General features: G+C 55.6%; 2 protein-coding genes and 1 long non-coding RNA gene across 3 annotated transcripts; 2 read left to right on the top strand and 1 right to left on the bottom strand.

Annotated features, from left to right (window-relative positions):
* The first annotated feature begins 931 nt into the window (after positions 1-931).
* NOTCH4 (notch receptor 4) lies at positions 932-24,739 on the top strand. The gene is made up of 31 exons (XM_002929641.4): positions 932-1,142; positions 1,925-2,006; positions 2,196-2,488; positions 3,957-4,304; positions 4,380-4,502; positions 4,621-4,857; positions 4,973-5,128; positions 5,441-5,635; positions 7,047-7,160; positions 8,293-8,406; positions 8,494-8,616; positions 9,473-9,632; positions 10,441-10,586; positions 10,867-11,019; positions 11,241-11,358; positions 11,575-11,662; positions 12,009-12,159; positions 12,987-13,171; positions 15,237-15,489; positions 15,716-15,828; positions 16,644-17,167; positions 17,763-18,146; positions 18,252-18,427; positions 18,943-19,162; positions 19,317-19,398; positions 19,493-19,631; positions 20,144-20,439; positions 20,687-20,834; positions 21,340-21,437; positions 21,639-24,501; positions 24,716-24,739. The coding sequence occupies exons 1-30, from the start codon at positions 1,085-1,087 to the stop codon at positions 22,350-22,352; spliced, it is 5,991 nt and encodes a 1,996-aa protein (XP_002929687.2). The 5' UTR covers positions 932-1,084; the 3' UTR covers positions 22,353-24,501; positions 24,716-24,739.
* Positions 10,065-21,672, bottom strand: LOC117802313. Its single transcript, XR_004625439.1, has 3 exons — positions 21,535-21,672; positions 18,985-19,204; positions 10,065-10,212 (listed from the first exon to the last, which is right to left on the bottom strand). It is a non-coding gene; the product is annotated as an uncharacterized LOC117802313 (long non-coding RNA).
* Positions 24,366-26,232, top strand: GPSM3 (G protein signaling modulator 3). The gene is made up of 4 exons (XM_019810338.2): positions 24,366-24,501; positions 24,722-24,824; positions 25,047-25,246; positions 25,474-26,232. Exons 1-4 carry the CDS (start codon positions 24,460-24,462, stop codon positions 25,609-25,611), a joined length of 483 nt encoding a protein of 160 aa, XP_019665897.1. The 5' UTR covers positions 24,366-24,459; the 3' UTR covers positions 25,612-26,232.
* The last annotated feature ends 36 nt before the right edge of the window (positions 26,233-26,268 follow it).

The raw sequence follows: 26,268 nt of genomic DNA, 5'->3' as shown, positions 1-26,268 counted from the left end.
GACCCCAAAGCTGTCCTGGGTTGACTCACAAAGGCAGAATGAGTCAAAGCAATGAATTTTCTTTGGTCATTTTATTTACTCCAATTTTGAATTCAAAATCTGGCATTCCTGGGACACCTGGGTGGCTCAGTCAGTTGACTCTTGATTTCGGCTCAGGTCGTGATCTCATGGTTGTGGGATCAAGCCCCACGCTGGTCTCCACACTCAGCTCAGAGTCTGCTTGAGATTCTCTTTCCCTTTCCTTCTGGCCCTCCCCCGCTTGTGCTCTCTCTCAAAATAAATAAATAAAATTTTAAAAAAACAAAAAACAAAAACTGGCATTCCTTGCGTCCCAGGGATCTCTGCAGTAAAGGGAGGGAAGGGGAACCTACTCAAATGTAATGTTTGCTGTGGATTATCCAGACTGCAGATTTTAGTATAGATAACGTTCATTCATCATTGATGATGTTCTTACACGTTCCCCAACAAAGGCAGGCAAAGATTTCCCCAGAACCAGCCCAGTATCTTGCCTATTCCCCAAAAGGAGAAAACTGAGTCCCCAGCAAGGGCCTTGGGTTCCCTCTGCCAAGGTTAGTGGTTCCAACTTATGAAAAGTTGCAGATTGTCCAGGAAGCACGGATATGGACCCGGAACGGATGTCTCAGCACCCCACACCTCTGTTTCCTGGTCCTGACCCTCCCAAGGCAAGGGGCAGCTACCTTGCCATTCTCATCTCTAGAAGAGGAGAGCATGCAATAGGAAGGCTGGGACTTAACCCAGAGCCCACCCCCACCCCCCAGCCCGGTGCTCCCCTCCTATCACCTGCCCTCCAGCCACACAGTCCCACTCCCCCCCCCAGGGGTTGTCAGGGACAGAAGGCCCCTCCTTCATCCCCCTCAATGTTCCTCCACTCCTCCCCCTCCCATCACTAGGGTGTCCAGGACATTGTGTGACTCAGGAAACAGCTCAGACGTGAGGCTTGCAGCAGGCAGAGGAGGAGGAAGGGGCCGTGGGAGCAGAGGAGGTGGCTCCTGCCTCAGTGAGGGCTCTCGGGGTCCTTGCCTGAGGCGGCGAGGGGATCTGGGTTTGGGGCAGGGGCTCTGGAATGCAGCCCCCTTCACTGCTGCTGCTGTTGCTGTGTCACTCAGTCGTCAAGACCAGAGGTGAGGCATGGGGTAGGAGAGGTCAGGGGATCCATAGTCCTTAAGAGGGTGTCGGTGGGTTGGAGGCAGAGGGCCAAGCCCTGTGCTTTGAGAGGACACTGGATGGTGGACACTTTCACGCAGGGAGGGAGGACTCTGCCCCTGGAGCTGCACAAACCAGGCTTTGGGGCCTGTGCCAGGGGCGGTGACTATCAGGGGAATGGGTGGGAGTGTGCCTGCCCCCAGGGAAAACTCAGCTGGCCTTGGAGCTGACGGACAGCAGGCCCTGCAATTGCATTTAGGGGGTGAGGAGGGAAAAAAACTGACCACCTGCTAGGGGAGGCTATGACAAGAAAGCAGGAGATGGAGACATGGGAAGGTCAAGGGCTGACCAAGTCCCTTTCCCGGTCCAGCTGTCCCCACCCCCAGGATGGCTCAATGCTGGGCCCTTCCGGGAGGAAATCCCTTCAACGGCTCAGCCATTCACCTTCCTGGAGTCCCTTGGGCCCCCCTCCTGAGCCCTGTTGTCCTGCTTCCCAGGGATGGAGCCTGAGGCTGGACTTGGGAGGCTGGAGAATAAACAGGAAAGGGGGCAGGGATTAAGAGTTGAGGGGATCTAGAGGCCTGGGATTGGGGGGGCAGGTGCTGGGGCAGAAGCAACACGTGGGGACCAGGAACAGAGGGGAGGGTGGTTAAGAGCACATGTGTGGAGCTTCTGCAGGCAGATCCCCCCAGAGCACCCAGAGGAGGAAACGGGGAGCACAAAGCTCCCCGGTCCCATGCCACCCTCATTCCATCCCCAGTGCTGCACTGTGGGGACTCCCCAGAACCCTGTGCCAACGGAGGCACCTGCCTGAACCTATCTGAGGGACAAGGGACCTGCCAGTGAGTGTGCCTCCTGGAAGGGGGAGACGGGAAAGGGGGAGGGAGAGCAGGGCGGAGGGGGAACTGGGAAGGAAGGAGAAGGGAAGGTGGTGAAGACTCTGAAGGGAAAGGAAAGCAAAAGAGGGAGGTGGGAGAGAAGGCAAAGAGGGCCCAGTGATGTGAGTCTTCCTCTCTCCTCCCCCCGCTCAGGTGTGCCCCTGGCTTCCTGGGTGAGACATGCCAGTTTCCTGACCCCTGCCAGGATGCCCAGCTCTGCCAGAATGGGGGCAGCTGCCAAGCCTTGCTTCCCGCCCTCCCAGCCTCCCCCAGCCTTCCCTCTCCCTTGGCCCCAAGCTTCTCCTGCACCTGCCCCTCTGGCTTCACTGGCCAGAGGTGCGAGGCCCAGCTCAAGGACCCCTGTTCCTCCTTCTGTTCCAAAATGGGCCACTGCCACATCCAGGCCTCAGGCCGCCCACAGTGCTCCTGCCTGCCTGGATGGACAGGTGAGCACTGCAGGGGTGGGGGAGAGGGGACAGGCAGGAGCAGGTGGCTGGGAAACATAGAACTGGAGTCTGAGAGACGGGGAGCCCTTCTGAGGACAGAGGCTGTGGGAATAAGCCGACTCCTGCTGACCATTTACCCGAGACTGACATTCACCAGCCCGGCCGTACCAATGGTTACAATGTTGAAGTATTTCCAAACCCGTCAGTGAATGGCTACTGCTAAAGCCCCCTGAGTGCACCACTCTGGTCCCCTCCCCGGCCCCTCCACCCAGCAGCTAGAGGGTTAATGCCTAGCACAAGGCCCTGGGCATCTGAATGGCCTCTGTTCTGAGAAGTGGGAGCCCATAATAGCACCTGGAAAGACGTGCTGGTGGGAGGTGGAAGGAGGGTGGAAGGGACTGACCCAGAGAGAGGAATGGGTGTCAGTCCTGGGAAGAGAGGTGCAGGCCTGAGGCAAAGGTGTGGGACTCCGGGGGGCAGGGTGTGCTCCCCTGAGGAAGCAGTCAAGGGTGCGGAACAGCGGAGAGCCCCTGGAGAGGAAGGCTTCTCTGACCTATCAGGATGGAAGGGACTGGACGGGGCAGAGGAGGCCACAGGGGTAGGAAAGGGCGCTGTGAACGGTGGACTAGAAGCAAGGCTTCTCAAACTTGGTGAGGCCCAGCAATCACCTGGAAAGCCCTAAACATCCCAGAGAGGCTGATTTAGTGGGTCTGGGGTGGGTCCAGGCATGGAGATTTTTTAACTGCCCAGGCACTTCTGAGGACTTGGGGGTGAGAGACCAGGCTGCGTGACAACAAGGATCAGTGGCAAACTTGCCAGGCCCGGTGCTTGGAGCAGGGGCTCTGGGCAGCCCTTCCCCAGGCCCAGGGCCAGCCCGACCACTGGTGAGGCATGTGCCCTCGCATTAGCTCTCGATGTCCTTGTTGTCAGCCCATGTGCACACCTCATACGGCTATTGAGAAGAGGAAAGGGGGCCATGTTCAGGAGGCGCTGACTTAGCTCAGGGCCAGCCGCCACCACTGCCATTGCCACTGTGCCAACGGCTGAGAGGGGCCTCTCCTTATCATCTGGAACACTGCATCCGCCTGAAGATCAGGGAATCCAGACGAGAGAGGCCAGACAACTGCCCGAGGGCACACTGGTGGTGGCACAGCAAAGCGCTAAGTCTCCTGCCTGCAGAGGCTGGGGGTTCTCACCTCCCCACCAAGGAGAAAGGTCACCACTGGAAGGACCCAGATTTTCTCAGGCAAGGCCAATCGGCCAGAGCCCCACCAACAACTACATGTCCTATTTCCAGAACGGCAAACCTGAGGCAGGGGTGGTGGAGCAGGGCAAAGCGGGTATGGGAGGAAAGGGAAGGAAACGTGAAAATCAGCCACAGAGATAACCCAGCCTGAGAACTGGGTTCTCTCGGATGAGCTGGGATTTGTGCAGTGCTACCAACCGCCCCCTCTGTCCTCTGCCTCAGGCGAGCAGTGCCAGCTTCAGGACTTCTGCTCAGCCAACCCCTGCATCAATGGAGGGGTGTGTCTGGCCACACACCCCCAGATCCAGTGCCTCTGCCCACCCGGCTTCGAGGGCCACGCCTGCGAACATGATATCAACGAGTGTTTCCTGGACCCGGGACCCTGCCCCAAGGGCACTTCCTGCCATAACACCCTGGGATCTTTCTGGTGTCTCTGCCCCACTGGGTGGGAGGGTCCACGCTGTGACCTTCAGCCAGGACCCTGCCCCCCTAGTGGCTGTTCCAATGGGGGCACCTGTCAGCTGGTTCCAGGGAGAGACTCTACGTTCCATCTCTGCCTCTGCCCCCGAGGTGTGTCCTCACCTGCAGCCCCTCTCTCTGGGTAGGGAGGTCCCCTTCCCTCAGCTAATCTCATGACCCTGTCAGGCTTCACAGGCCCGGGCTGTGAGGTGAACCCAGATGACTGTGCTGGCCACCAGTGTCAGAATGGGGGCACTTGCCAGGATGGGCTGGGCACCTACACCTGCCTCTGCCCAGAGACCTGGACAGGTGAGTTGTGTAAGCCGAGTCCACAGCACCTGCAGCCCAGATGGTCTGCCCCTGGCCTCCCCTCCTCACAGGGCTCCCAGCTCCAGCCTTTGTCCCCTTCCCACCCCGCCCCCCGCAGGCTGGGATTGCTCTGAAGATGTGGACGAATGTGAGGCTCAGGGTCCCCCTCACTGCAGAAACGGGGGTACCTGTCAGAACTCGGCTGGCAGCTTCCACTGCGTGTGTGTGAGTGGCTGGGGAGGCACAGGCTGTGAAGAGAACCTAGATGACTGTGTTGCTGCCACCTGTGCCCCAGGATCCACCTGCATTGACCGCGTGGGCTCCTTCTCCTGCCTCTGCCCACCTGGCCGCACAGGTGTGACAGTGGGCGCGGGGAGGTGGAGGTGGAGACGGCCATCAGAGAGGCACCAGGAGGGCAGCTGGGGGCTTCAAGTGGCCCCAGGGAGCCTCACGCCCACATTGCCCTCCAGGACTCCTGTGCCACATGGAGGACATGTGCCTGAGCCAGCCATGTCACGGGGAGGCCCAGTGCAGCACCAATCCCCTGACGGGCTCCACACTCTGCCTGTGTCAGCCTGGGTACTCAGGGCCCACCTGCCACCAGGACCTGGACGAGTGTCAGATGGGTGAGGCACCCCCGCATCAGGTCCTCTCCGAGCCCCCAAGCAGCCTCTGCAAATTGCTTTTCAAATGAAATAGATAATCATCTCTTTTTTCCTGACTTTGTCCAGATTTGGCATCTCTTCCCTACACGGTTTTCTCACCAGTGCTCAGCCCCCGAGGCCGCATTTGATCCTTCTCTGTCTTAAAAACACCAGCTCTTTCTCTGATTTGCTCTCACCTGCCACAAACAGGCCCTCATGCCTTCCCTGGCAGTCTGGTCCCCTTGACCTTCCACCCCGGACCGCTGTAGACTCCTGACTCTTCTCTCCTCCCAGCCCAGCAAGGCCCCAGTCCCTGTGAACACGGCGGCTCTTGCCTCAACACCCCTGGCTCCTTTAACTGCCTCTGCCCGCCTGGCTACACGGGCTCCCGCTGCGAGGCTGACCACAACGAGTGCCTGTCCCAGCCCTGCCGCCCCGGCAGCACCTGCCTGGACCTGCTCGCCGCCTTCCACTGTCTCTGCCCACCAGGTACTAGATGCATGGGCCCTTGGGCAGAGGGTACAGGGGACTAATCCTGAACCCATCAGGCATGACCCCTGCAGAACACAAACGGCCCCAGGCCATTTGGGGTCAGTTACCAAAGAATTTCTCACATCCTCAACCCAGATAAAAGCTCAGGGAAACCTGCGGCTCCTAGGAGAAGGGCTGCCACATGATAGTGAGCTTGCACACTGCCCAAGTTGGGGGGTGAGGGGGGAGCATTCATTTCATAGTCATCATAAAGTGCATAGCGTGGTCCACTGTACACAGAAGCCAGTCAAGGAAGAGCAGAACGGCAGCCTCTGCTCATGCCAATTCAGAATGCTCCTCCTCATCACAGAAACTCTCCCCTGTAGAGATTGAGTAAACCCTTAAAATCCCAAAGGGCCTGTGTGCTTGGATTTGGTACAACAGAAAAAAAAAAAAAAGGTGCCACAAGGCTGCACCTACCTCCAAGCTAGGTCTAAGGGAAAGAAAAGGGACATAGATACAGAGCCAATACCAGGAAGCTGAATGAAACCAGAAAAATACTAGCTTACCTTGCACCAGATACCACCTGACATGCCTTTTGTCATCTTTGCAACGAGCCTATGAGGTCAGCATTATTGCTGTGCCCATTTTACAAATGAAGAAACTGAGGCACAGAGAGGTAAAGTGAGTTATCCAGCTAGCAAGTGGCAGGGCCGGGATTCAAACCCAGGGCTTCCATAGATTTAACCACTACACAAAACAGCCTTTCTCACCTGAGCAGCATCCAAGCTCAAAAGCAGAGAAACCCATCCAGCAATCCAAGGGGCAGGGATAGATACCAAGAAACTTCAAAAGCAGACTCCACAGGCAAGAAGTGGGGGGCAACGGAGGTCTGGAGGCTAATCCAGTTGCAGTTAAGTGTAAGACTGCGATACCAGGACAAGCCCAAAGATACAGGACAAATACGGAACCAACAACCTTCCCAAATGCCCTTCAAATACTCCCCTTGGGGATCCCTGGTCTCCCTGGCACAGAGGCCCACTTGGGTAGAACAAGAGGCTTGGCTCACCTCCAAGCAGATGCCCATTTGTCTCATTTGTACCTTGAGGATCTCCAGGCTCATTAGCTCAGCCGGGTGAGCCCACCTTCCGTGCAGAGAATGGCCCCAAAAGGTACTTCCTTGCTGCTCCCACAGGTCCCAGCAGGTGCCCTGCTCCCTGAGCTTTCACATCTGAAGGGGGCAGAGCTACACACAGCAGAGCAGCGGGACCGCAGGCTCATCTCCCCAACTCGCAGGCAGAGAGCTCCCTGGGAGGGGCTGCCTGATTGGGCACATGCTGGTTCTAGAACCCAGGCCTCCTGGGCAGAAGGGGTGAGCAGCCCAGGCGGGGCTGACCTGGCCGAGCCTCAGCCCACACCATGTCCTCAGGCTTAGAAGGGCAACTCTGTGAGGTGGAGACGGACGAGTGTGCCTCTGCTCCGTGCCTGAACCAGGCTGACTGCCATGACCTGCTCAATGGCTTCCGGTGTGAATGCCTGCCGGGTGAGTGCAGACCCCACTCCAGCCCTCTGCCCCACCCCTGAACCACAGTGCTGGCCCAGCAATCACCCTCAGCCTCTTGAAGCTCACTCTGGCCTGGCCAAGGAGACCCCCATTTCTCCAACTCTGCTCCCTAAACTCTCTTTTACATTCCCCAAATCTTTCCTGTGTACTCACTCACCTTCATCTCTGTCCTGCCAAAGCACCCAAACCACCCTTTCTAGCCCTCTCCTCCACAGTCCTCTGTGTGCTCTCCCTGCTTGTGGGGATCCTGGGCTGGTCTTGGCACCGCTGACCCTGAACACAGGGAACAATGCCCCAGACCATCCTTCTCCAGCTTCATCGGACCCCTCTGTTCCCTGCTCTGATGATAATGGATGGTTATTGAATATTTACTCCAGGCCAGGCACTTGGCTGTGTACTTTTCAGGCATTCCCTCATTTAATCCTTTCAATGACACCATGAGGTGGGTTTCATTATTCCCCTTTTGTAGAGGACGAAACTGGAGCCTAGAGAGCTCGGATAGCTTTGCCCAAAGTCACACAGCTGGCAGGTGGCTCAGCATCATCCCCCCCGTCATCTCCACCTGCCCCAGGTGTCTTCTCTGGGAAGCCCTCCAGGTTCACGTTTCCTGGTGAGGGGAAGGGCCAGGACTTGCATTTAACTTTGGATATAACGAATTTTCAGCATTGACACAAATAACCAGCTATGCTTTACTTATATGAAGAACAAAGTCACCCAAGTTATTCTCTGTTATGCTCTGAAACTCAAATCACTATTTGAGAAGCCCCCAAACTGGTGCCTCATTATATAATGAAACATGTAGATGAACCCCCAAACCAAGCCACTTGAAACAAGATTCTCTCTATTGCAATGTGTAGCAATGTTATTTCTATATATGTAAACAGAAGACTAAATATCAGTATTAACTCTAAATTTCTTCTTTAAATCCATGAAATCATACCTGGACAGCTCAGTCACAAATATCTGTAATAAACTCCCTAATAAATCTAGAGAAAGTCACTAAAAAAGGAAGGAAGGAAGGAAGGAAGGAAGGAAGGAAGGAAGGAAGGAAGGAAAAGAAAAAACAAGACAACCTTTGCCATCTCTCCGCACTCACTCCCTGCCCCACCAGGATTCACTGGCTCCCAGTGTGAGGAGGACATCAATGAGTGTGGAAGCTCTCCCTGTGCCAATGGGGGGCAGTGCCAGGACCAGCCCGGATCCTTCCATTGCGAGTGTCTCCCAGGTAAACCAGGGCTCACACGCTAGAGGGGAGAGTGGGGGCAAAGGGCAGACTTCCAGGCAGGTCCCTGACCCTCCTGCCGTGCCACAGGCTTTGAAGGCCCGCGCTGTCAGGCGGAGGTGGACGAGTGCCTGAGTGGCCCATGCCCTGCTGGAGCCAGCTGCCTGGATCTCCCTGGAGCCTTCTTTTGCCTCTGCCCCTCTGGCTTCACAGGTCAGCAGGGAAGGCGTTAGAAAAGACTGGCAGGAGAGTTGAGCCCACTTGGGGTGGGGCAGAGGTCACTGCTGGGCATCCGAGGGTTGGGATGTGAGAAGAGGAGACTAGAACCCCTTGGAGTTATTCCATGCACAACCTGCACAACCACAAGTTGGGCTGACGGCACGTGTCATCTGTAAGGCCCACACTGAGCCCAACATGAACAGTGTGATTAGGGCTCAGAAACAGGATGGGTTCAACAGGAAGCCATTCATTTGCTTATTTAGCAAGAACGTATTAAATGTCTCCTCTGCCAGACACAAACACAGGCCGAATAAGAAAGTTGCTCTCCTCAACTGGCTTTCAATCTAGTGCAGAGAGACCAAGAAGTCTCTTGTTGGTTACGGCCCAAAAGTGCTCCGGGAGAGGACTGCACAGGATTCTACAGGAGCACAAAGGACCAGCCAACCAGACTAGAGATGAGAAGGCTTCATGGAGGAGGTGATGGCTGAGCTGAGTCTTGCAGAATGAGTAGGAGTTTGTCATGATAGAATGACTGCATGTTTTAGCTACAGGTAACTGCATGCACAACGGTGTGGAGGGAAGAAATGCACACCCCACCTAAGGAACCACAGGACATCCTGAGCTTAGGGTGCAACAGAGCAAAACTGAGGAACGCAGCAGTTACAGGAAAATCGTGTCACGCAGGGCCCTGTGTGTCATTCTGAGGAAGTTAGACCATATCCCGAGGCAATAGGAAGCCACTGAAGGACAGTTCATGGGGAGTGAGCAAGTCATATGTAAGAAGTGGCTTTGGCCCCATGGAGGACACGGAGAGACTCTGTTTTCTCTCTGACCCATCTCCCCACCGCAGGTCATCTCTGTGAAGCTCCCCTGTGTGCCCCCAACCTGTGCCAGCCCAAGCAAAAGTGCCAGTATCAGGAGAACAAGGCCCATTGCCTCTGCCCTGATGGGAGCCCTGGCTGTGCCCCCGTTGAGGGCAACTGCACCTGCCACCATGGGCGCTGCCACAGGTAACCTTCCAGGCCTCCCCACGTGCACCGTCCTCTCGTTGTCCTCAGCGAGGGCAGGAGAAGACAGCCAGTGAGGGGAGAGCCTGTGGGAAATGCCCAAGAGGGAAGAGGAAGGAAATGGCAAAGTGCTGAGCTCACAGCCAGTGTGAGGGTGCTACTAGTGAGTGTTGTCCCGTGGGGGCGGAGTTCATAAATCATGGGGGAAACCGAGGGCTATGGGGTCAGAGTAGAAAGAAAAGCATTAGATCCCAGGGCCAATTCATCATATAATAGACAAATACAGAGCAACTACTATGTGTGAATACTTCTCCAAGCACTGGAGGAACCGCACAGAACAGAAGAGACAATGTGTCTGTTCTTTTATTTTTTTAAGATTTTTATTTATTTATTTGACAGGGAGAGAGAAAGCACAAACAGGGCAAACAGCAGAGGGAGAGGGAGAGAGCAGGCTCCCCACTGAGCAGGGAGCCCAATGCAGGGCTTGATCCCAGGACCCTGGGATCATGACCCAAGCTGAAGGCAGACGCTTAACTGAGTCACCCAGGCGCCCCAACATGTCTGTTCTCGTGAAGCTTTCATTCTAATGAGGAAAGACAGACAATAAACAGTTATAGGAGAAACATATATACATATCCTTACGTTAGTATGGAAGGGGGACAATGCTGAGAGCAGAGCCACTGAAGAAAGGGGCCAGAGTCTCAGGGCCCAAAAAAGAAAAGGTCCTAGGGGTCTGACCATTGTGGGGTTGGGGGGGGAGTGAAGAGAAAAACACCAGAAGACAAAATGTCCCCTTTCTCTTTATGACCAGATCCTCATGTGTGTGTGATGTGGGCTGGACAGGACCGGAATGTGAAGCAGAGCTGGGGGGATGCATCTCCATGCCCTGTGCCCACGGGGGGGCCTGCCACCCCCAGCCCTCTGGCTACAACTGTACCTGCCCCCCAGGCTACACAGGTGAGGCCCTTCCTAAACCACAGACATTCTGGCCCACTACCCGCTAATCAAGGGCAAGGCCAACAGAGACGTGTCCAAGACTCGGGGCTGGGTCACCCACCACCAAGGAGAACGGGGCATGGTCTGCAGGGAACACAGGTGATGTGCAGGGGGCAGTAAGAAAAGACAAAAGGTTGGATGGGAGAAAATAGGGTTGGGGATAAGGAAAAGGAAGGGGAGGGAAGTGGAGGAAGATGAGAGAAGAGGATTCCCTTTCTCAGACCTCACTCATTTCCCTCAGGGCCTACCTGCAGCGAGGAGGTGACAGCTTGTCACTCAGGGCCCTGTCTCAATGGTGGCTCCTGTAGCCCCAAGCCTGGGGGCTATTCCTGCGCCTGCCCTCTGAGCCACACTGGGCCCCGCTGCCAGGCCAGCACCGACCACTGTGCCTCTGGTGAGTGCCCCCGCCGTCCTCCAGCTGGGCCACAGGAGCATAGAGGAACTGGTCGGGGTGTGTTTGTGCCATATGAAAAAAAAATTAAGGAGGCACCATGACGGGGTGCTGTTTTGATGGGGGCAGCAGGGAGGGCGTGTATGTCCTGTGCGTGGTGTGACTAAGGTCGCAGGCCAGGTTACAGGCAAGGAACCCAACCCCTCACAGCCTCCTCTCTCCAGCCCCGTGCCTCAATGGGGGTACCTGTGTGAACAGGCCTGGCACCTCGTCCTGCCTCTGTGCTTCGGGCTTCCAGGGCCCACGCTGTGAGGAAAGGACCCGTCCCAGCTGCGCAGACAAGTGAGCAAAGACCTCAAGAGAAAGGGAGGGGCCCTCAGCCTTCCCACCCTTCCTCTCCATCTCCTCTGGGGATCCAGGCGGTCTCGCATTCCATATCCCACATCCTTTCACTCTGCCTCCCTTTCTGGTTCCCCATCTCACCACCATGTCACACACTCCCACCCCTTTGATTGCCCAGACCTCCTCCCACTGTGCCCTGTGTCTGTCCTGTTCCAGCCCCTGTAGGAACAAGGCAACCTGCCAAGATGGCCCTCAGGGTCCCCACTGCCTCTGCTCCCCTGGCTACACAGGAGGCAGCTGCCAGGTGAGGGGTGCTGAGTCAAGTGTGCTGAGGAGGGTGGTGGCTGGAGGGCTCTAGCTAGCGGGAGGGTCTCCGGGACTAGAAGACCGAGTAGGGAGCTGGGGAGAGGTATGCCCATGAGAGAGGGTTTGGAATCGGGGAGTGGAGGTCTAGCTTGAGGTTTACATGGAGTAGAAGGAATGAAAGGATTTCTGATCCCATCAAAGGAAACCAGGGTGGGGGAGGGGGGATATCACCCAACCCCAGGCCATTCAGGAGAGAGTTTGAGAGGTAAGGATTTTTGAGGAGCTAGCAGAAGACTATCTCTGGGCCTATTCTGTCCTGACTCATGCTCCCTCCCAAACCTCAGACTCTGATGGACTTATGTGCCCAGAAGCCCTGTCCACACAATTCCTACTGCCTCCAGACTGGGCCCTCCTTCCAGTGCCTGTGCCTCCAAGGATGGACCGGGCCTCTCTGCAACCTTCCGCTGTCCTGTCAGAAGGCCGCTCTGAGCCAAGGTACTAACCTAAAGACCAACTGGGGGGCAGATGAAGAGAGAAAGGGTGTCCCCCTCTGCCTGATCCCGAAGGGCATCCACACACAACACTTGGGAGAGTCAAAGTAACACAGACCAAACACTGATTCTACAGCTCCACCCTCAGGCAGCCTAACACCACTCAGCTTCTATCGCCGTGCTCAACAACTCGGCCAACCCCAACCAGTGCAGCCAGCAAAACTCCAGGTTAACACAACCACAGGCACATGACTCAATGGGAAGCAACCCAGCTCTGTCATGACCGTCATAACTCATCTCGAGTGGACCACACTTCACCCACTGCATTCAACTCAAAGGCTGCTCCTACTCACTCGGACGCTATGTCAACCCCCTTGTCAAGAATACCCCCCTCACTCAAATGAGGCTTAACACGAGCAGAACTCGGGAAAGAGCCTCCTGTGGCGTTAGGGGGTGGGAACCACAGTGGGAGAACAGCAGAGGATGCAAATCCAGGGCACAGACTTAGGCCATTAGTTACACCCCCCTCCAAAGTCTCCTCTGAGTTCTTTCTTGAGACTTGTTTTAAACCAAGAATACAGTTGCTTATAATGATCTAATAAGTTTAACAAGAGGTATCTCTCTCCATTCTGGCAGAACAGCCAGGAGGGGGATCTTGATGTTATAACCTCTTCAGCACCAGAGGTTCCGGACTCCTCAGGCTCCAAGTGGCCTCCACCCACCCCAGGAATGTCAGTGATCCCCCAGAGCCTCTCTGCTCCGTGTCTGGAGACGCTGAGAACCTTTCCACCCCACTTAGCTTTACCCATCCCTGTTTGCCTCTCTCCTCAGGCACCGAAGTTTCTTCCCTGTGCCAGAACGGAGGCCTCTGCATCGACAGTGGCTCCTCCTATTTCTGCCACTGCCCTCCTGGATTCCAAGGCAGTATATGCCAGGACAGGGTGAGCCCATGTGAGTCCAGGCCCTGCCAACATGGGGCCACCTGCATAGCCCAGCACGACGGGTATCTCTGCCAGGTGAGCAGGTCTAGAGAAGAACGGGGAGGGAAGACGAGGGTGGGCTGCATGTGGGAAAAGTAGCTGGGCGGGGCACTGATGTATTCACTTCCCTTTCCTTTCTTTACCCCACACGCAACCCACCGCCAAGTCATGTCCTTTGGCCTCCTAAATCTTTCTCAACTCTGTCCTTCCTCCTTCACCCTTTGTCCCACTGCCTCTGTCCAGGCCTTTACTGCACGCCACCTGGGCACCTGGAGCACCCTGGCCCTGCCTCCACACTTGTCCGCCTAGAGGCCCAGCCTTTACTCCACTACCAGGGTGCTCTGTTGACAATGTTAAGTTGACCTGTCACTCCCCTGCTTAAAACCCTTCAGTGGCTACCCACCTCTTTGACAGTGAAGTCCAAGGCCCGTGTGACCCAGCCTTGCCGGCCTCTAGGGTCTCATCTCGCCCCACCCCCATCCTCCTAGTCTCTGCACCAGCTGCTGCTGGCTTCCCTACTCGCCCCATTTACTGACTCTTCCACACCCTTCCCCACCCCTCTTCCACTGGATGGTGCCCAAGAGGCACTTTCCTCAGGAAAATGTCCCTAGCTTCTCTCTGGACTGGGTTTGGGCTGCTCTTTGATGGTTCCAGTCACAGCAACAGAGGCAAAGTTGGGATTCAAGTCTGAGCAGCCTGCTGCTTGTACTCAGAACCCCAACTTTGGGGGCACCTGAGTGACTCAGTCAGTTAAGCATCTGACTCTTTATTTCAGCACAGGGCATGAGATCAAGCCCTGCATCGGGCTGGGCTCCAGGCTGGGTGTGGAAGCTGCTTAAGATTCTCTCCCTCTCCCTCTGTGCCTCTCTCTCTCAAAAAAAAAAAAAAAAAAAGAAAAAAAAAAAAAAAAAGAAGAAGAACCCTGACTTTGAATAAAAGGCAGAAGGCAGATCCCCTAACCGTTCTCTTTAACTTTTTTATTTTTTAACTTTTTATTATGAACATTTTCAAACATACACTAAAGCAGTAGTGAACACCCCTGCACCCATGACTCAGCTTTACCTCCCCTTTCCTGAGACTCCTTCCCTCAGACAACCCCAAAACACCCCGCCCACCTGCTTATCCCAGCCCTCTGGCCACTCCCCAGATTCTCTGTAATTCCCTCTTTCTCCACCTTTCTGAAGCCTTGCGGGTGCTGTGTTCTTACATGCTCTCCTTGCTGTTGCAAGAACTCAGCCCATTAGCCTTTCCGCTTGGCTTGTGGATGGCTGTCTTGTCCCTTTGTCTTTATATGGTCATTCCTCTGAGTGTGTCTGTGTCCAATTTGCTCTTCTTATAAGGACACCAGTCCTATTGGATTAGGACACCCCTCAGTGACCTCATTTTACAGAACCTCATCCGTGACCCTTCTCCCACTAGCACAATGGCATGAAACAAGCAATCCCCAAATGCTTAAGAGCGCTGGCTAGGACATCACAGACTCTCACTGAATCCCATCTCTGCCACCAACCAGTAGTGTGACTTGTGCAAGTCACTCAGTATTTCCAGGAATCAGTTGCCTTTTCTGTAAAGTGAGAATCAGATGAGGTAACACACATGCAGGGTTTGGGGGAGTTTTATGAGGTTATGTACAGAAATCATGTAATAAATGCTGTCTCTCTCCTCTGGTTGAATGAGAACTTCACAAAAGTAGGGAGGAGTTCTAATTCTCTTTATATTCCTAGTGCCTAAAACAGTGCCTGGCACAAAGTAGGCATTCAGTAAATGCTTACAAATTAATCAATAAAGCATGACAGAGCCTGGTGAAGGTGTGGCTGGGAGAGGGAGGTCTTACCAAAAACAGAGCTATTGTTTAGTGGCAATGTGCTGTAAGATGCTTTGGGGCTGCTGGAGGGGCTAGGCTGCACGCCACTGAACGACTGTGTATCATGGAGCTGAGACCGAAGGGTTGGGCTACACAGGGCTGTGATGGATGGTGAGCTGAATGATGCTTTGAACTGGAAGGTGGGGAGAGGGCTGGGCAGACGATCTGGGGCTGGGTCCCCATAGTGTTGGGATGGGCTGGATAACTGGTTCCCTGTCTGATCCCCTTTGCCCGTAGTGTGCCCCAGGCTACAGTGGACAGAACTGCTCAAAGGAATCCAACGCTTGTCAATCCCAGCCCTGTCACAACCATGGGACCTGCACCCCCAAACCTGGAGGCTTCTACTGCACCTGCCCTCCAGGCTTTGTGGGGCTGCGCTGTGAGGGGGACGTAGACGAGTGTCTGGACCGGCCCTGCCACCCCACCGGCACGGCAGCTTGCCACTCTCTGGCCAATGCCTTCTACTGCCAGTGTCTGCCTGGATACACGGGTGAGGACTGGGAGGGTGTGTGTAGGTACCACTGCTGAGCTCACAATCCCCACCCACAAGGCAACCTAGTCATCGTGTCCATCCCCTTGCCTCCACACCCCACCCCAGAGAATATGCCCCAGGATCCCTCTGCCTATGGAGGTAGTGTTGGGTCAATTCCCAGGAATGAGCTAGGAAGGACGCAGTGATCAAAGTAGCATGTGACATCTAATCCCACCCACCACAGGCCAGTGGTGTGAAGTTGAGACAGACCCCTGCCAGAGCCAGCCCTGTTCCCATGGAGGGTCTTGTGAGACTACAGTGGGACCACCCCTGGGTTTCACCTGCCACTGCCCCCAGGTGAGTGACTGCAAAGCCATCTTCTTTGTTGCCCCCAACACTGATGCAAGGTGAGAATGCCTGAGCTGGGATCCTAGAGGGGAGCCCGGGGAGCACTAGAGGGGAATTATTGGTGAAAGCTAGCCCATGTTACCTGCTGAGTGACTCAGAAGCAGTTCAGAGGGAAAGGCAGGATCAGGGGGTAGCATGAATGGAATTTTCAGAAATCATGGGCGCTGCCTAAGAGAAGGCCCCAAAGTCAAGCTGGGTGAGACCTTGGATAAGTTCTTTTACGTGTGTGTGTGTGTGTGTGTGTGTGTGTGTGTGTGTGTATTTATGGACCTCGGATGCATGAAATCGGGTTAATTGTAAGCCTTGTTTCATGATTCACTAACATGAATGGTTTGAGCACAGCCCTCTTTGTATTATTCTTAAAACGTAAGCCCATTAACCTAACCTAAGAATTACAATAGTAACGATAACTCACATGTACTTACATCTTCTCCATCCTGTTCCCTTCCAGAGAACAAGTATATAACCCTATGTCCAAGGATGAAGATAATATTAATTACTAGCACTCTCTCAGTGCTCAGGGTCCTAGGTTGATGCACACAGCTGTGGTCCATCCGTTTTCACCACTATGTAATATGTCACTGTGTGGAAATACCATGGACCATGGTTTCAACATCTATAAAATGATGAACCTCATGTTCTCTGAGGCCCCTTCCAGATATGAGACTGTAGGACCCTCTGAATTATCTTAACCCAAGAGTTTGCTTGACAGGGTGGGGGGAGAATAATACATGGGCCTCCTGCAATCCCTCTCCTCTCCACAGGGTTTTGAGGGCCCCACCTGCAGCCACAGAGCCCCCTCCTGCGGCCTCCATCACTGCCACCATGGTGGCCTGTGTCTGCCCTCCCCCAAGCCTGGCTTCCCACCCCGCTGTGCCTGCCTCAATGGCTACGGGGGCCCTGACTGCCTGACCCCACCGGCTCCCCGTGGCTGTGGCCCTCCTTCTCCATGCCTACACAATGGCAGTTGCTCAGAGATCCTTGGGCTGGGGGCCCCAGGCTTCCGATGCTCCTGCCCTCCCAGCTCTCCTGGGCCCCGGTGTCAAAGGCCCGGAGCAAAGGGATGTGAGGGCAGAGGTGGAGATGGGGCCTGCGACGCTGGCTGCAGTGGCCCTGGAGGAAATTGGGATGGGGGAGACTGCTCCCTGGGGGTCCCGGACCCCTGGAAGGGCTGCCCCTCCCACTCCCGGTGTTGGCTTCTCTTCCGGGATGGGCAATGCCACCCACAGTGCGACTCTGCAGAATGTCTGTTTGATGGCTACGACTGTGAGACTCCTCCGGCCTGCACGTGAGCCTGAAACCCTGACTTGGGGCTGGGGGTGGGGAGGGCAGGGTGAGGCAGAAGGAAGGACATAGGTGCCTCTGGGTTGCAGCGTGACCACAGCCTCAAGCTCTGGGGAGTTTCCACCCTTTTAACCGTTGCTAAGTAGGGGTAGAAGACACTAGTCTCCAGCCCGGGGGAATAGGGCAGCTTCAATATTTAACATGGGGACCAGGAAAGAGGGCACTGCCTCTGTCTGGGCTCCTCTCTAAGAGTTGTGGGAGCTCTGGCCTCAAGCCTCTTTCTCTATGCCCCATTGTCATGGAGTATCTCCCCTAGCAACCAGCACCCCTGAGGGAAAAGGGTCTTGGACTCTCCTTCAGGGAGACAGGAGAGCTTGGGAGGGTAGGGAGGGGGGCCAGTCTTAGGAGACAAGGGTGTCACAGACATGAGAGTATCTGGACTACCTGCCATCCAGGGCCTGACTAAGCCCATTGCTCCAGAGCTGTCCCCACTTAGCAACCAGTGCCCTAGAGGCAGTGGAATATCAGGCATCTCTCTGGAATGAAGAAGGGATAAGGTTTCTTTGGGGATCCTGAGTCTCCCTCTCCTCACCCCACAGTCCAGCCTATGACCAGTACTGCCACGATCACTTCCACAACGGGCACTGCGAGAAAGGCTGCAACACTGCAGAATGTGGCTGGGATGGGGGTGACTGCAGGCCTAAAGATGGGGATTCAGAATGGGGGCCCTCCCTGGCCCTGCTGGTGGTGCTGAGCCCCCCAGCCCTGGACCAACAGCTGCCTGCCCTGGCCCGGGTGCTATCCCTGACCCTGAGAGTGGGACTCTGGGTAAGGAAGGATAGTGATGGCAAGGACATGGTGTACCCCTATCCTGGGGCCCAGGCCGAAGAGGAGCTGGGAGGAACCCCAGATCCCTCACATCAAGAGAGAGCAACCCCTCACACACAGCCTGTGGGCAAGGAGACGGACTCTCTCAGCACTGGGTAAGAAGGCTGGGCAGGGGGATGCAGCAGACACCAGTTTTTTAATGGGTGGAGGGAAGGGAGCCAGGGACCAACACAGGGGTCTCTGAGGCGCCTCCCCCACAGGTTTGTGGTGGTGATGGGTGTGGATTTGTCCCACTGTGGCCCTGACCACCCTGCATCCCGCTGTCCCTGGGATCCTGGGCTCCTGCTCCGCTTCCTCGCAGCAATGGCGGCAGTGGGGGCCCTGGAGCACCTGCTGCCAGGACCCCTGCTGGCTGCCCATCCTCGTGCTGGCACTGGTAGGTAACCCCCCCCATCTCCCCAGACTTTGCTCCCAGACCCACTTTCATGCCAGCAACCAGCAATGGAGGCCAAATGACACAGGATGGCAGGGACCCCAAATGTTCCATGTGGAGACTGACCCTCTTGAACCTCTCATTCTCTAACTGGATCTCCTCATGGCCCGTTTGCTCTTCAATCTCCTTCCTCATTTCCCTAAGTACTTTATCCTAACCATTATCATCTGGTCTATTCTCTCTACTAAATCCAATCATCCCTCTGTCAAACAGCTACGCACACAAAAGAATCATAAACCGTATAGCACTTACTTAGGGCCAGGCCTTGCTCTGAAGGGCTTTACAATATCAACTCATTTAATCCTCCCGACAATGTCATGAGGCAGGTACTATTATTATTCCCATTTTACAAATGAGGAAACTGATGAAAGAAGTTACTGCACTTGCCCAAAGTTCTCACAGTAGTACCCAGCCTCACCAGAAATGGTCTCTTTTTGTGACTGTATCTCTCCCGCCAGCACCACCCACCAACCAGCTTCCCTGGCCTGTGCTGTGCTCACCAGTGGCCGGGGTGCTTCTCCTGGCCCTTGGGGCTCTTCTCGTCCTTCAGCTCATCCGGAGGCGGCGCCGAGAGCATGGGGCCCTCTGGCTGCCCCCTGGGTTCATTCGAAGGCCTCGAACTCAGCCAGCTCCCCGCAGACGCCGGCCTCCCCTGGGTGAAGACAGCATTGGCCTCAAGTAAGAGTGAGGAGGAAGGGGGCTCACGGAGGGGACTCTTTCCTGTAGAGATACTTATGATCAGAAGTTGATGACAGAGAAAGGGGAGAGGGGGAGGGAGGCTGCTGGAAATCCTGGAGACCCTGAAGGCCCTGTACCCAAACACCCCTTCCAGGGCACTGAAGCCAGAGGCAGAAGCTGATGAGGATGGAGTTGTGATGTGCTCAGGACCCGAGGAAGGAGAGGAGGTGGGCCAGGTGAAAGCACTGGGGCAGGAATGGTCCTGAGGTAATGGCAGAGTTGATGGGACAAGTCAACCTTCCTTCACTGATCCTTTTTCTGATCCCCAAGGCTGAAGAAACAGCCTCAGCCTCCAAGTGCCAGCTCTGGCCTCTAAGCGGTGACTGTCAGGAGCTCCCCCAGGCAGCCATGTTGACTCCTCCCCAGGAATCAGAGATGGATGTCCCTGACGTGGACACCCGTGGACCTGGTATGTGAGCCAACCCAGACCAAGAAAAGGAGAATTCCCTTTGACCCTTTTAGAATCAGAAAGCCTTTTGATATTAGAATTGAGAAAACTAATGTTAGAGTTAGTGCCTCAGAATAGTGATTCTCTAAGTGTGGTCCCAGGACAGAAGAATCAGCGTCACCAGGGAAATTGTTAGAAATACAAATTCTCAGGCTCCACTCCACAGCTACTGACTCAGAAATTTGAGATATTGGGGAATGTGTGTTACCCTCCAGGTAAGTCTGGTTCAGACTCAAGTTTAAGAACCACTGCCTTGGAATGTCAGAGAATCAAGGCGCACTGGCTCCTCTTACAGATGAGAAAACTGAAACGCAGAGAAAAGTAAAAAAGCCACACAAAATCAAGAGCCAGAACTAGACTTCCTGACACCTCAGGCTATGATTCTCCCTGAGTCTCAATGTTCTTTCTCCTCCTCCCCCAGTTATGTCCTTTGGATTGACTTGTCTCCCATTCCTCATGTCTCCCACCCACAGATGGGGTGACACCCCTGATGTCAGCAGTTTGCTGTGGGGGAGTGGAGTCCAGGACCTTCCAGGGGGCATGGTTGGGAAGCCCTGAGCCCTGGGAACCCCTGTTGGGTGGAGGGGCCTGTCCCCAGGCTCACACTATGGGCACTGGGGAGACGCCCCTGCACCTGGCTGCCCGATTCTCCCGACCAACCGCTGCCCGCCGCCTCCTTGAGGCTGGAGCCAACCCCAACCAGCCAGACCGAGCAGGACGCACCCCTCTTCACACCGCTGTGGCTGCTGATGCTCGGGAGGTTTGCCAGGTCAGTGCACACTGGGGTCGCTAAAGGGAACGGGGCACTCATAAGTAAAGCTAGGCAAAAACATCCCTTAGGGTTTGGCAGAGAGGAAGGTGGTGTGAGATTAGGGATTTGAAAAAGAAACAACAGCTGGTTATCTGGAATGAGCTCCAAATCCCGCCAACGGATTTGGAGCTGGTTAAGAGTGTGAAGGGCCTGAGCTAGCAGTCCAGGACATACCAGGGGTCACTGGCCCTCTCTGGACCCCCAGCTCCTACTCCGCAGCAGACAGACTGCAGTGGATGCACGGACAGAGGACGGGACCACAGCCCTGATGCTGGCCGCCAGGCTGGCGGTGGAGGACCTGGTTGAAGAACTGATTGCAGCCCAAGCAGATGTGGGGGCCAGAGATAAATGGGGTACGGATCTGGAGAGATTGGGTTGTGCTATGGAGAAATGGCACAGATGCGGTGTGAGATAAGATGCAAAAAAAGGAAGCAGCGGAGGGACCACCTGGAGACTGGGGGATTCCCTTCCACCTAGCTGTCAGGGGGGCAAATCTGCGGTGCGGTATCAGTATAGAACTCTGCCCCATCATCCTCAACAACATACACAAACCGCCCTAGCCCACTGGAAACTAGGCTGAGGAAGGAGCGTCTGTGGGAAGGGGGAGGGCTAGTGGGGGGAGGTCTCCCGGTCCCACCGAGCCCAGAACAATGCCCCATTGTCCCTCCCGCGCGCCGGTGACGTTACGAGAAACAAGGCTTCCTGCCGGCCGGCGGTCACCCGGGCAACGCTTCCGCCTTTGCAGTAACCCCGCGGGCCCAAATAAGTCCTTCCCCCAAAACGAGAATCCGTGGGAAACAGGAACCCAGGCGTCTGTTCCCCAGCCTCGGAGTAACCACCACCCACGACCTCCCCTAGGAAAAACCGCGCTGCACTGGGCCGCCGCCGTGAACAACGTCCGGGCCGCCCGCTCCCTTCTCCAGGCCGGAGCCGATAAAGACGCCCAGGACAGCAGGGTTAGACCGGGCGCGGGCTCCCTACAAAAACAAAATGGAGCAAAACAAAGCAAAACAGGGCGTGGGACAGGCGGAAAGCGCGGGAATCGCACACAACCTGAAGGGGGAAGGGCCAGTGGCCAAGTGGGTGGAGTCCGGAAGAGCCACCCTGTGGGCGTGGCCCTCCCTGACCTCGCCCCCTGGCTGTTTCTTCCGGCACAGGAGCAGACGCCGCTGTTCCTCGCGGCCCGAGAAGGGGCGGTGGAGGTGGTCCAACTGCTGCTGGGGCTGGGAGCTGCCCGAGGACTGCGGGACCAGGCCGGGCTAGCGCCCGGGGACATAGCCCGCCAGCGCAACCACTGGGATCTGCTGACGCTGCTGGAGGGGGCGGGGTCGCTGGAGGCGCATCACAAAACCACGCCGGGCCGCGGGGCGGATGCCTTGCCCCGCTCACGGACCGCGTCGGGAAGCTTGCCCCCTCGTGGGGGCGGGGTTCTGTCGCGCTGCCGGACGCTGTCGGCTGGGGCCGGCCCGCGTGGGGGCGGAGCATGTCTGCAAGCCCAGACTTTGTGCGTAGAATGGGCCGCGCGTGGGGGCGGAGCCTACTCGCATTGCCAGAGTCTTTCGAAAGGAGGAGCAGGAGGAGGCCCGACCCCCGGAGCCCGTAGGTTTTCTGCAGGCATGCGCGGGCCTCGGCCCAACCCGGCGATAGTGCAAGGAAGATCCGGGGTCGCTTCCGGGAGCGGTGGTGTGGCCTCGGCTGATGACTGGCCCTGCGATTGGGTGACCCTGGGAGCCTGCGGCCCCACCTCCAACGCTCCGATTCCGCCTCCCTGCCTTACGCCGTCCCCCGAGCGGGGATCCCCTCAGGTTGCCTGGGGTCCCCCAACCCACCAAGCAGTACCTTTAAACGCGGGAGGCGAGGGTCAAAAATAGGACGCTACATGACAGGGAGGGATTCTAAAAGTGGACACCCATTATAGGACATTCTGGAAAGACCTGATTTTAAGATCCTGGAGCCCCAAAAGTGAAGGGTCATGAGTATGCTATCCCTCCCCAAATGAGTGTATGCCCACTCCGTCTTCCACGTGGAGAAGCTCCAGCCCTGGAAAAAGGGTTTAGGGTGCTGGAATGACGAGGGCCCAGCCCTTCTCCCAGAAAATAAGGGTGAGGGGCTACCGAAGGGTGAAGTGGAACTGGGGAAGTACCTCTCAACTAGAACCAATAACTTTAGACATATAGGATGTGAGACGTTCTTTCCTGTATATGGTATCCAAAGGAAACCTCTATCACCCATCACATCCACCACCCACAAATGGCTAACAAATATTTATTGAGTGCCCACTATGTGCCAGGCACTGTAGGTGCTGAAGGGGGGGGCAAGGGCTACTCCAGCTGATGATTCCTTGCACTCTCCCCACTTCCCTCCTCAACAAACTATCGCAGGGATGAGGCGCCATTCTTCTCATCACCACCATCTCTTTTTAAGAGCTTCAAATCTGTCACCCCATAATAAAGCTTATTTGAAGTGTTAACCTTTTTTTTGGAAGAGTTGAGTGGAATGGGAAAAAATATGGAAATGACTGCATAGTGTTTTCAGAATTTTGTGACCTAAAATCAAAGTCATCCCTGTGGATGGAGGCTTTAACTACAATTTAAGAGAAAGAATAAGTAGATTGGGGGTACTGTGCTAATTTAGAATATCATCTGAAAGCAGGAATCTCTCATGGCCCAGGGAAAAACCACACACCCACAAACTAGACCATGCATATCCTTTGTCCTCTTCCAAGGACATTTAGTTATTCCTAAAGCCTTAAGCTGAGGAAGATGGAGAGAGCATCTCAACCATTATCCATCTTTCAGAAACATGTTTACACCTCTTTAATGGTGATGGGCCTGAGATATAGAGGCATGAGGCATTTTGAAAGCTAATAGTAACTTCCATTTATTGAGCATTCACTATTGCCAAATACTTTTATCACATTTAACCTTCACATCAACTCTACAAGGCAGGTGCTTGTAGAGCACTCTTTGAGAAACTGAGGCACAGACATTTTATTTGCCCAAGATTGCAAAGCATTAAGTGGTAGAACTAGATCTCTTCATCACATTTCATGCTCCAAACCACTCAGCTGTAAACATAATATGGCACATTACCGTTTAGAGGTCCTAGAATATCTCTGTCCTGCTCCCACCCTGGTGCCAGGCAGCCTGACCAGCACTGAGACCAAGCCAGGGAGGTGGTTGTCTCCCTTTTCCATTTCTATATCCTTCATTCATGACCAGAGGAAAGTTTCCCCTGACCCTCCTCTCACATTTGGTATATGCCTTGTACCCTGAATATAGTGTAACTACCTGGAGGGCAGGGATAACTATTCAATGCATATTTATTGAATACTTACTGTGTGTTGGAGCCACTGCTAGGGGTAAATGTGTATGTTTGAGGGCCCAACATCCCTGGTTCTGAGACCTCTGCTTCCCACTGGAACCATGCTCCTCCCAGTCCCCATAAGTCTTTTGGAAGCTGGGACAAAGGGGAAGGTCAAAGCCTACATTGGGGTCCTCTTAGGAAAGGGACCTGGGAGCGGGAGGGGGGTTCTGAGGAGCAAAACCACTTCCTGTGTAGCTAGTTCCTGTGTTGACAGAAAGAGCTGAAGGGGAGGAGGGGAGTGGAGAGAACAGAGCCGGGGGTTGAGGGTCTACTGAGACTTAAGATGAGAAGTCCAAGAGTCCTTCCCCATCATGAACCCCCTCCACTACTGCAGCTGGAGGAGCTTTTCCCAGTCTCTGTGCTCCCCTGGGGCAAGAGAGGTCGAGCAAGCAGTTTGGGTGGGAAAAGAGAACTGGAGGAAGTTGACAGGGATGGGCGGGGCCCGTGGGGGGGCTGACCAGGAACCCAGCTTCCTGCTCAGTACCCAGGCATCTAGCCCCTGGCTCACCCCCACCCCTTCCAGCCCCCACTCCCCTCAGGAACCTAGGGTTCCAGCCCTCCTCCTCCCAAATCCCAGCTACCCCTCCCCCATCAGTTTCTAAACCCCAGGGGATGGAGACCGAGAGACCCCAGGAAGAAGAGGAAAGTGACCAGGTGAGCTGCGCACTGCACTGGGCTGGGGAGGCTGACACTGGGAGAAAGGGAGGTGAGAGGACCTGGGGCAGAGATGTAGTGACAGGGGACTCGGGGGACTTAGAAGGGCTTGGGCAAACTGAGGCAGGAACAGAGACATAGAGAAAGGAAATGGGCTGTTGGCCTAGCCCCCTGCCCACCACACCCTCGCTTGATTGGACCGGATGTCTCCCAGCATCAGGGCCCCCATCAGGATGAGCATGACTGGCCCCCTGTGAACACCAGCAATCGGCCTTGGCGATCTGCTCCTCCGTCCCCTCCTCCTCCAGGGACTCGCCACACAGGTACCCTCACCGGCCCAGGGAGCTCCCCGACCTTGGTGCCCACATCCTTCCTGATCCCATTACCAAGGCCCACTCCATCGTGGGCCCTCTCCCCACCTCCTCCTGACTCCCCACTACACCCCCTCAGCTCTGACCCCAAGTGCCTAATCACCTTGCACCACCACCAACCCACCTGTCTGCCAATTACTCTGGGTCTCTGAGCCCTACCCCTCCTCTCCCCAGCCCTGGGGCCCCGCTCCGCCTCCCTGCTCTCCCTACAGACTGAGCTCCTTCTGGATTTGGTGGCTGAGGCCCAGTCCCGCCGCCTAGAGGAGCAGAGAGCCACCTTCCACATCCCCCAGAACCCCCCAAGCATAGCCCCAGCCCCACTCCGGCCTCTTGAGGACAGAGAACAGCTCTACAGCACTATCCTCAGTCACCAGGTGAGACACCTCCCCAGAAGGCAAGACCCAGGCTTCCTGGTCTCTTGGCCCTTGTTGTCTTTTGGGCCCTACCCCTCCTTCTCCCCAGCATCTGCCCGCTTGCCAGGCGTAGTCCCCTCATGCCCATCACAGGTGTCCCCTATACCCCTTTCACCAGCCTTGGCTCCTTTCAAGGCCTGTTCCTCTTAAAACTTTACCAACACCCTCCCTTTCCTCCACTCCTCCAGTGCCAGCGGATGGAAGCCCAGCGGTCAGAGCCTCCCCTACCCCCAGGGGGACAGGAGCTTCTGGAGTTGCTGCTGAGAGTTCAGGGTGGGGGTCGAATGGAGGAGCAAAGGTCCCGGCCCCCCACACATACCTGCTGAGACTTGAGCCCCCCCACCAGCCATTCTGCACTGCTGGGGCTCAAAGCTGGGCAGCCCACTGCATGCCCTCAACTCCTGTTTGGCAGGGGCACCAGAGACTGGAGGACCCAGGAGAAATCTCAATATTCATCACCCTCATCCACCTTTCCTGGGAATGGAGGGGGTGAAAGTCCTCAAACCCTGGGAATAGTCAAAGTAGGATGGTCATTTAACTCCCTCCCCCAGTGGAGGAAGCAGTGAAAGGATCCCAGCCACTGAGGGACACCCACCCCCTCCTTTGATCCCACGGAGTGGCTGTAAGTCTCTGTCCTAAGCTGTGAGACACCCTCAGTAGTCTAGCCACTAGGCAGAATCTGAGGGCAGGCCTCCAGCTCCCAAAAAAAGGCAAATCTCCCAAGGTTAGGGCCTGAGAGACAGTTCCACCTTCCTTCCCAGAAAGAAGGGAGAGAGGGCATTGCAAAGAGATAGACCATTCTCCCACCCCACCACCAGCACCCCGAGCCCCAGGACTGAGGGGCCTACAGGCTGTGAATGGACACTTAGCACTGCCCACCCTGCCTCCCCACTGCTGCTCTGAGTCTGATGTTTTGGTTGTATGAATAAATGTAATTCTCCTCCGAACTGAAGAAGACTGGTGTTTGGGGCTGCAGGGGAGCG

This window comes from Ailuropoda melanoleuca, chromosome 5, assembly GCF_002007445.2.
Source record: "Ailuropoda melanoleuca isolate Jingjing chromosome 5, ASM200744v2, whole genome shotgun sequence".
Classification (NCBI taxonomy): domain Eukaryota; kingdom Metazoa; phylum Chordata; class Mammalia; order Carnivora; family Ursidae; genus Ailuropoda; species Ailuropoda melanoleuca.
The sequence above is the reverse complement of the archived record's forward strand: the minus strand, read 5'-3'. Positions and strand labels throughout refer to the sequence as shown.